Below are 9,048 nucleotides of genomic sequence, written 5' to 3'. Positions count from 1 at the left end.
ATGGCGGCTGCCCCTCCTCCTCTAGAACGAGCGTTCGGCATCACCAACATCAAAACTCGCGTTCCCTTCCTCCTCGATGCTGATGAAGCCGATTATGATGCTTGGCGCGAGCTGTTTCTCACCCACTGGCAAAGCTTCGATGTCTCCGGACACCTTGATGGAACCCTCTTGCCCGCCAACGATGATGACGCCGCTTGGAAGAAGCGTGATGGCTTGGTTAAGCTATGGATCTACGGCACCCTCGCCAAGGACTTGTTCAAAAGTACCGTCAAGACTGGAGGAACATCACGTGAAGTCTGGCTCAGACTCGAAAACTTCTTCCACGACAACAAAGAAGCACGAGCGGTTCAATTGGATCACAAGCTACGCACTCAAGAAATAGGCGATCTCTCCATTCATGCGTACTGCCAGGAACTAAAGTCAATTGCTGATCTAATGGCAAACGTTGATGCACCGGTCTCAGAGAGGACACTGGTCACTTACCTCCCCAACGGCCTAAACGAGAAGTATGATAACATAATTAATGTTATCAAGCATCGACAACCATTCCCAACGCTTGAGCAGGCCCGATCAATGCTGATCCTAGAAGAAGAACGACTTGGGAAACCTAAGAAGGTCCCCTCCCACAAAGACGAATCTTCCTCCTCACCTAAGGTTCTCGCTGCTGTCTCTACAACAGAATAGAAGGCGACACAGCAAAGCAATCAACCGCACCAGTTTCAAAACAGAGGAAACAGAGGCAATGGACGTCGAGGAAGAGGACGCAACAACAACTTCCAGCCACGCCCTCAGTTTAACAACTGGAACAATCCGTTCTGGCAACAGGGGTATCCAATGTGGCCACAACAACAGTTCAATCCTTGGAAGCAAATGCCTCTGTCCCCACATCCACAACCGGGTCTCCTTGGATCACGCCCTCAACAACAAATGCTGGTGCAAGGAACGCACAACAACAATAGTAATCAACCACAACCAACGATGGATTTTGCCTCAGCATTCAACACAATGACCCTCATTGATCCAACAGACTCCCAATGGTACATGGACTCCGGCGCCACCGCACACCTATCAAACACGGCAGGTAATCTTAAGTCTGTTATTAATACTAGCACCGGAAAAACAATTACAGTGGCAAATGGAGGTAAAGTTCCGATTAGCTCATCAGGCGCATGCACTTTTCAAACTCAATCTCGTCCTTTGTCTTTGCATTCGGTTTTGATTACTCCTTCCATTATCAAAAATTTGATCTCCGTTCGTCGTTTTACTAAAGATAATTCATGTTCGGTTGAATTTGATCCAATGGGTTTTTCTGTGAAGGATCTTCAAACACGGAGGACTCTTCTCCGCAGTGATAGCACAGGAGACCTATATCTGCTTTCGCCCACTTCCAATAAAGTGACATCTCAGCCGCAAGTTTTTCTTTCTAGTTCATCAGATGTTTGGCACCGCCGTTTGGCGCATCCCAGTGATCAAACTTTGAATTTTTTATCTTCTAATTATGCTATTATTTACAATAAAAGAGCTTTGCCTCACTTGTGTTCAGGTTGTCAATTTGGTAAACATACAAAGCTTCCTTTCTCGTCATCAAATACGATTGTCAACCAACCATTCGACATCGTACATTCCGACCTATGGACGTCGCCAATCCAGAGCCTAAGTGGGATCAAATATTACGTCTTATTCCTTGATTCATACTCTCACTATCTCTGGGTTTATCCCTTGCGATATAAACATGAAACGTTTTCTAAATTTCTGCACTTTACAAACTTTGTGAAGACTCAATTTGGCAGAGACATCAAGTCACTACAATGTGACAATGGTGGCGAGTTTGATAACTCAGACTTTCATAGTTTCTTCGCATCAAAGGGAATGACTTTCCGCTTCTCTTGCCCTCATACGTCGCAGCAGAACGGAAAGTCATAACGGATGATACATACCGTTAACAACGCTGTACGTAGCCTCTTGTTCCAAGCACATCTTCCAGCTTCTTTCTGGGTGGAGGCGCTTCACACGGCGGTCCATATCCTCAACATTCTTCCTTCAAAAGCCATCAGAAACAGAACACCTTTCTCGGTACTTTTCAATAAACCTGTTTTTACTCTCATTTAAAAATATTTAGGTGTCTGTGTTACCCTACACTAGCCATTCTCATGCTCATAAACTCTCTCCGCGTTCTTCTAAGTGTCTTTTACTTGGCTATCCTCAAAACCAGAGAGGCTATCGGTGTTATGACTTGCAAACCAAGAAAATCAACATCTCACGTCACGTTACGTTTGATGAACATGTTTTTCCATACACCGATTCTCAACCAAATAAAGAATCAACGTATGATTTCTTGTTTACAAACACCGAACCCTCTCCTCTCTTTCGACAAATTCTCGAAACACCTTCAGCTCAACCTGAGCCGCCAACTCTTCCTACCCAACCGGTAAGAGAGGCACCTAGGCAACCCATAACTACACGTTCCAGGCATGGCATCTCGAAGCCGAAACAGTTTCTTTCGCTTCACACATCAAACACTCAAACTCAATCTCCCCTACCAAAGAGCTATATCAAAGCGCTTGATGATCCCAATTGGAACCCGGCCATGAAAGTGGAGTACGATGCTTTTATTAAAAATAAGACTTTTGATTTAGTGCCAAGGCCATCTGATACTAATGTTATCATTTCCATGTGGTTGTATAAACACAAGTGTGATGCAGAAGGCGAGTTCAAAAACCACAAGGCTAGGCTTGTTGCGAATGGAAAATCTCAAGAGCATGGCGTGGACTTTGAGGAAACATTCAGCCCAGTGGTAAAACCGGCCACAATTCGAACTGTTTTACATGTTGCACTAATGCATGATTGGCAGGTCAATCAACTAGACGTGCAAAATGCATTTCTGCATGGTACACTAGATGAAACGGTGTACATGACCCAGCCACCAGGCTTCATCGACCCTGCCAAACCAAATCACGTGTGCAAGCTCAATAGATCCATTTACGGATTAAAACAAGCCCCCCGCGCATGGAACGCAAGATTGTGAAATTCATTACATCAAACGGTTTCATACAAAGTCGATCAGATGCAAGCCTATTCGTCTACAACAAAAATGGCGCAATGGCCTATCTAATCCTCTACATAGACGACATAATTGTCACTGCCTCCACCGATGCACTCCGCAACACTATCATTGTCGTCCTGAAATCGGAATTTCCAATGAAAGACTTTGGCATCATCAATTCTTTCCTCGGTATCTCGGCCAAATACAACGACCAGGGCTTGTTCCTCAATCAATCGCGCTACGCTGAAGACATCATCGCCAGAGCTGGAATGTCAGAATGTAAGCCTTGCGCAACTCCGGTTGATCTCAAATCCAAACTCGCTGAGGAAGCAGGCAAGCCAGTTGCAGATCCGACCCATTATCGAAGTCTTGCAGGAGCCTTACAGTACTTAACATTCACGCGTCCGGACATATCCTACGCAGTTCAACAGCTCTGTCTTTTCATGCATGTCCCACGAGAGAGCCACCTTCAAGCCCTCAAACGAGTCATCAGATACCTCAAAGGCACGACACATATGGGTCTGCAACTGTTGAAGAAACAAAACCTGCGTCTCACGGCCTATACCGACGCAGACTGGGCCGGCTGTCCATCAACGAGACATTCGACCTCTGGCTTCTGTCTCTACCTCGGCGACAACCTCATCTCCTGGTCAGCAAAACGCCAACCTACTGTCTCACGCTCGAGTGCAGAAGCGGAGTACAATGGCATCGCAAATGCCGTCTCAGAATCATGCTGGCTACGGAATTTGTTACTCGTAATGGGAAGACCTCTCAAGCACTCAACCGTGGTTTTCTGTGACAATGTCAGTGCCGCGTATCTATCAACAAACCCTGTCCAACATCAACGAACAAAACACATTGAGATAGATATTATTTTTGTCAAAGAAAAGGTCCTCCTCGGAGAAGTTCGAGTACATCATATACCTTCCAGTCTTCAGTAAGCAGACATTTTCACCAAAGGACTACCATCCTCGCTCTTCAACAACTTTAGATCCAGTCTTGGTGTGACAGAGCCCACGATGCAACTGCGGGAGGGTATTAGAGGATAGATATCAATAGTATTGTTAAGATATTATTCCTCAGTATATTCTGTACAGTTATGAGTCGATCCCTTATATCACTCGACCTCTTGTACTATATATTGACACATGAATATACGTAAACCTTCAAGGGAAACTTACTGTCTTACATTACAGATTCAACTACTTTATCGCCTTCTTAACTCCATAGACAGACGTAAAGCACGATCTCACATTGAATGAGAGCTATCCCTCTGCAAGGCGATGTATCCAGAACTATATAAAGGTTAGCCTTCTTCATTTAGATATCATCCTCTCATTCTTGAAAACACCAAAGTTAATATATTTTCTGTGAAATGGCTAGCTCATCAACCCTCCTTTCTGTTTGTGATCGAAGATGGCGAAAAAAACCCAATGGCGGTTGCTTTCACCGATGAGTAGACCAAGCGTTTTACAGAGCCTTCTGTCTCATCCACAAAAACTCGGATGGTCTGTCGTTGTTTACTTTTGTCTTACTTAATACACAGCCTTTTATTTATACGAACAGATCATCGAATGGATTAGTTGATATTTATATATGTTGTGCGTGTGAAACAGGTTCATCACGCAGGAGAAGCTAAAGAAAGTGATGAAATGAAATCAATGGGGAAGAATCCATAGGCAGAACTTTGGGAGATTATGATCGATGTCAACGTTGATGGCAATAGAGGCATCTATATAATGGCTCAAAGCACCTCTCAGGTATAGTACTATGTATACACTAGAACTTTTTAGTTTCAGTGAAGATTAATCAACTAGCTTAGATAATAAAACTACAAATGAAATTTGGTTTAGGAATCAGCATAGGATGATACTAATAGAAATATTCATAGTGTTCGAGGGGACAGTTTCATATCGGCACTTGAGGTAATATTATTTTCAAATTCTTCTTTTTATGTTTCATATCATGTATATGTAGCTCCTTATTATGTTTAACCAGGGAAGCTTGAAGATCATCAACCACCATCCTTACTTCAAATGGAGTTACAAAACATAGACAGATTCTGGGGTATTGATTGCTTAAACCTCCTTCTTCTTCACTCATTTGATTTCCTTCATTTCTGTTAGCTGATGAATTTTTATTTGTTTTGTTCCTATGTGGTCGTCAACAGGTGCATCAGGAGGTGGTGACGGTGAGAGATCAGTTGGAGAAGAAAGAGCGAGATCCAGGATTGTCGAGTCAAAGTGAGAGGAGACGGAGCCAAAGATTCACGACGAAGAACAAGATAGACAAACTTAAAGGAAAGACATTGATTTTTGTTTCTACATACGCATTTTCAGCTACATAACAGGTTTTCCTATTTATTATTATATCTACTCTCTTATATGCTTCGTGAAAGCACTATGTTATGCTGATCTAGGACATGAAATATAATTTATGTCAATTTGGTCGAAATAATGAACCTGTTGTGAAGAGAGATTGTTTTTTTTTTTGAGGAAACAACGGTTGTAGCTGTATTTTGGTTGCTAATGGGTTTGGCTTGGAATTTTAAATAATACTAGAGGCACAATCAAATATCATTTGAAATGGGTTGCTTGAAGCTCATATTATTGTTTCATTATGTTTTCTTCTGTTCTTGAGACATCAAGAAAGTGCATGATACAACTTCCACACATTGCAATTCATTTGCCCATCATTTATCAATGTTAATTGGCGAGTCGTTCCTCGCATGTCATCGGGAAAGAACGCATTCTCAAATTCCTTTTTGGCTGGTCATTGATGGCCTGGTGAATTTGAGTGAGATCCTAAGACCTTTGGAGCAATTCAGCTGCAGAGTCAAAGTTTAGGGTTAAACAGAGGAACTATCAAGAAGAGATGTCATATGATTAATCCAATTTCCTTTTTTTATAACTTTTCTGTTTTGTTTTAAAGTTTTTCTACTTTTGTTATATTTTAGGTCGAGGACCTTCATAAATATCATTGTAACTTCATGTTGGAGGAATATATTTAATTTCCTTTTTGATTGACAGGCAAACCTAAATATGCAAGAAAATACTAGCTTTTTGGTACCTAGCCTTTTCTTCCTCAATAGTCATGGTTAAATGCTTTCCTTAAACTTTTTTTTTTTTGCTGAAGAAAATGTAGGACGTCTTGGAAGAAAAAGCGTTGGTGTGTAGAACAGCCAAATAAAAGTGAATCTCAGCACTTCAAAGATGCAAATGGGGCGTTGAATCCACATACATGTTCTGTGAATTCGGCGATCTGAATAACTGTCTTACTTTAGTGATCGCACTTTCTCGCACGATATCCTAATTTATACTTGAGGAAGCTGATGAAACTGAGGCACAAACCATATAAATACTTTCATTTCTTTGGTTTAGAGAATACTGGTATTAAATTAGCACCAATTAATTTAAAACTGATTAATAGATTTCTGTCATATATAAGTGAATGTAAAGGCATTATAGTATTTTTTTTTTTCTCGATGGAGTTTCTAATTGATATTTCCATTTCATATACTAATGAGGTTTTTGTCAATAGAATTTTACTATTATGAGAGTGAACCTTAACTCCGTAGAAAGAGCTATTTAATTGTTTTGTTATACGCAACATCAAACCAGAATGTTGGCTAAAGATTTCAATAATGCTAATTAAGAGTTGTTGAATTAATTTGTATGTCTACTTTATTAGTTAGAATTTGAGTTTCTTTTTTTGTTCTTAAAACTATACTTACCGATGAACTTAAGATTTAGAAATCTTCAATTAGTTATGAGCTGACATTGACTCATCTTCAACAAAATCCAGGTGAATCAAAGAGACACACTCTGTGAACCAATTTGAAGCAAAAGATGATCTTATGGACGAAAAAAGAAACATTTTCTAAGTACATTAAAGTGGTGTTGGATGCCATAGGCTCAAGCTGGGAAGAACTGTTACCTGGAAACAGAATTCTCCAACCAGATTCTCAACCCGGCTTTTTTTCATCAATATACTATTATATCCTACTCAGCTTTGTCTGCTGACCATGAGGGATGAGGCCCCTCTTTGACTTTATTAATGAACTCATCTTCCAGTTCTACAAGTTTCCTCAATGGTTTTCTTTTTGTTAAACCAGAAACCGAAGTTTTTTCATTAAGTGGTAAGAGCATCGTTCATGAGGTTCAAAAAGAGGTTTAGTGTCGTCTCTTCCCGTTGTGTCGGTTTTAATCCATGAAACAATATATAACTTAGAGAGAAAATAACTTTACTCTACTTACTCCAATCAACTCTAATTTTAAGAAAAATCTATGTGGCTTATTGTTATAGTTGAACTAGAATAAATATTGAAATAAAGTAAACAATTAAATTTTAAAATAACTAGATAAGTATATAATTTTTAAAATGAACAGTAAAATAAATAGTTAAAAACTTAAAATTGTTGTAAGAAACTTATGAACCTTAATGCTACTTTTAGTTACAAGTAATGAAACATTTAAAATAAATTTGTAGTATTAATTTATGAGCTTTTTGCAAGATTGACTCAAAACTCAAAGTCAAACATAAAACTAACTCATGTTTTTCTTAGATTTTTCTTTTGTCCTATTCACCCCACAAGTTCATGATATTCACGAAAATGCCATCAAATTTTTTTTATTTATTTTTTCCGAAAATGACATTTTTACTCTCTCACCCTCATCATCTTCAAGTAATTACAAGATTGCCATTGTCATCAATACCCCAACCACCATGAACAACCAATTTGAAGCTCTTAATGCACCTAAAATCGATTTACACTCTCTCTTTCTCACTTGTTATGAACTAAAAACAACATCTCTTTCACTTTACCTCCATATTCATCAAAAAAACTCAAGTTTTTGATTCAAATTTTTTTTATGGTTTATAGAGCCATTCAAGCATACTATTCTTGGTGGGTTACTTTCGTTTGAGATTCTGAGTGGTTGGAGAAGACTCTGTGTGATAAGGAAGTCATTTCACTAGTTTAAGGTATGAAATTGAAATTTTCTCCAGATCTGTTTGTGTAGAAGACTTACCCGTAAGTAGTCTGGCTGTAGAAGACTTACGGGTAAGTCTTCTGGTCAAACGGACGACTTACTTTTAAGTCGTCATCTTTGTTTGTTAAAAAAAATCTAGAGAATACCCTAGACGACTTACTGATAAGTCGTCTAGGATAAATGGGTTAGTTTTGCATTTGACCGAATTGTGTCAGATATTTGACTTTTCCTGGACGACTTACGAGTAACTCGTCTCCGGGAAAACAAAAATTTCAATATTTTATTAAATCTGGACGACTTATCTGTAAGTCGTCTCAGGTTACTTTTGCAATTGGAAAATAAAACTTAAATATTTAACTTTTCCCAGACGACTTACGTGGAAGTCGTTAAGTAAGACGACTTATCTGAAAGTCGTCCAGGATAAGCAAAGTCGTCCAGATTTATTTCCTAGATTATGGTCAAACTTGCTTATCTCGGACGACTTTCTCGTACGTCGTCTAACTTAAATATTTAACTTTTCCCAGACGACTTACGTGGAAGTCGTTAAGTAAGACGACTTATCTGAAAGTCGTCCAGGATAAGCAAAGTCGTCCAGATTTATTTCCTAGATTATGGTCAAACCTTGCTTATCTGGGACGACATTCTTGTACGTCGTCTGCCTGGACCACTTTCAAGTAAGTCGTCTGGGTAAAGTTAAATATATAAGTTTCTTTTTCGAATCGCAAACTAACCTGAGGAGACTTACAACTAAGTCGTCTAGCTTTAATAAAATATTGAAATTTTTGTTTTCCTTGAGACGACTTAATGGTAAGTCGTCCAGAAAAAGTCAAATATCTGATACAATTCGGTCAAATGCAAAACTAACTCATTTATCCTAGACGACTTAGATTTTTTTTTTTTAACAAACAAAGCTGGACGACTTACAAGTAAGTCGTCCTAATTAAAATTCAATTGCAAAAATGACCTGTTTGGACGACTTATTGGTAAGTCTTCCAGACGACTTACTGGTATGTC

General features: G+C 39.3%; 2 protein-coding genes across 2 annotated transcripts; both read left to right on the top strand.

Moving 5' to 3' along the window:
- Positions 1-1,352, top strand: LOC106345084. Its single transcript, XM_013784347.1, has 3 exons — positions 1-654; positions 826-1,081; positions 1,318-1,352. The coding sequence occupies exons 1-3, from the start codon at positions 1-3 to the stop codon at positions 1,350-1,352; spliced, it is 945 nt and encodes a 314-aa protein (XP_013639801.1).
- Positions 1,353-3,099: 1,747 nt separating this feature from the next.
- Positions 3,100-4,722, top strand: LOC106345083 (uncharacterized mitochondrial protein AtMg00810-like). The gene is made up of 2 exons (XM_013784346.1): positions 3,100-3,846; positions 4,660-4,722. The coding sequence occupies exons 1-2, from the start codon at positions 3,100-3,102 to the stop codon at positions 4,720-4,722; spliced, it is 810 nt and encodes a 269-aa protein (XP_013639800.1).
- Positions 4,723-9,048: the final 4,326 nt, after the last annotated feature.

The sequence above is a fragment of the Brassica oleracea genome, chromosome C5 (genome assembly GCF_000695525.1).
Source record: "Brassica oleracea var. oleracea cultivar TO1000 chromosome C5, BOL, whole genome shotgun sequence".
Lineage (NCBI taxonomy): Eukaryota > Viridiplantae > Streptophyta > Magnoliopsida > Brassicales > Brassicaceae > Brassica > Brassica oleracea.
The sequence above is the reverse complement of the archived record's forward strand: the minus strand, read 5'-3'. Positions and strand labels throughout refer to the sequence as shown.

What these genes read in the sequence shown, in the direction of transcription:
- LOC106345084 (XM_013784347.1), top strand. Translation starts at nt 1, where the DNA reads ATGGCGGCTGCCCCTCCTCCTCTAGAACGAGCGTTCGGCATCACCAAC. An exon ending in AATCTTCCTCCTCACCTAAG is followed by an intron (nt 655 to 825) that starts GTTCTCGCTGCT and finishes TTCTGGCAACAG; the next exon opens with GGGTATCCAATGTGGCCACA. An exon ending in ACACCTATCAAACACGGCAG is followed by an intron (nt 1,082 to 1,317) that starts GTAATCTTAAGT and finishes TTTTCTGTGAAG; the next exon opens with GATCTTCAAACACGGAGGAC.
- LOC106345083 (XM_013784346.1), top strand. Translation starts at nt 3,100, where the DNA reads ATGGCCTATCTAATCCTCTACATAGACGACATAATTGTCACTGCCTCC. An exon ending in CCGTGGTTTTCTGTGACAAT is followed by an intron (nt 3,847 to 4,659) that starts GTCAGTGCCGCG and finishes CGTGTGAAACAG; the next exon opens with GTTCATCACGCAGGAGAAGC.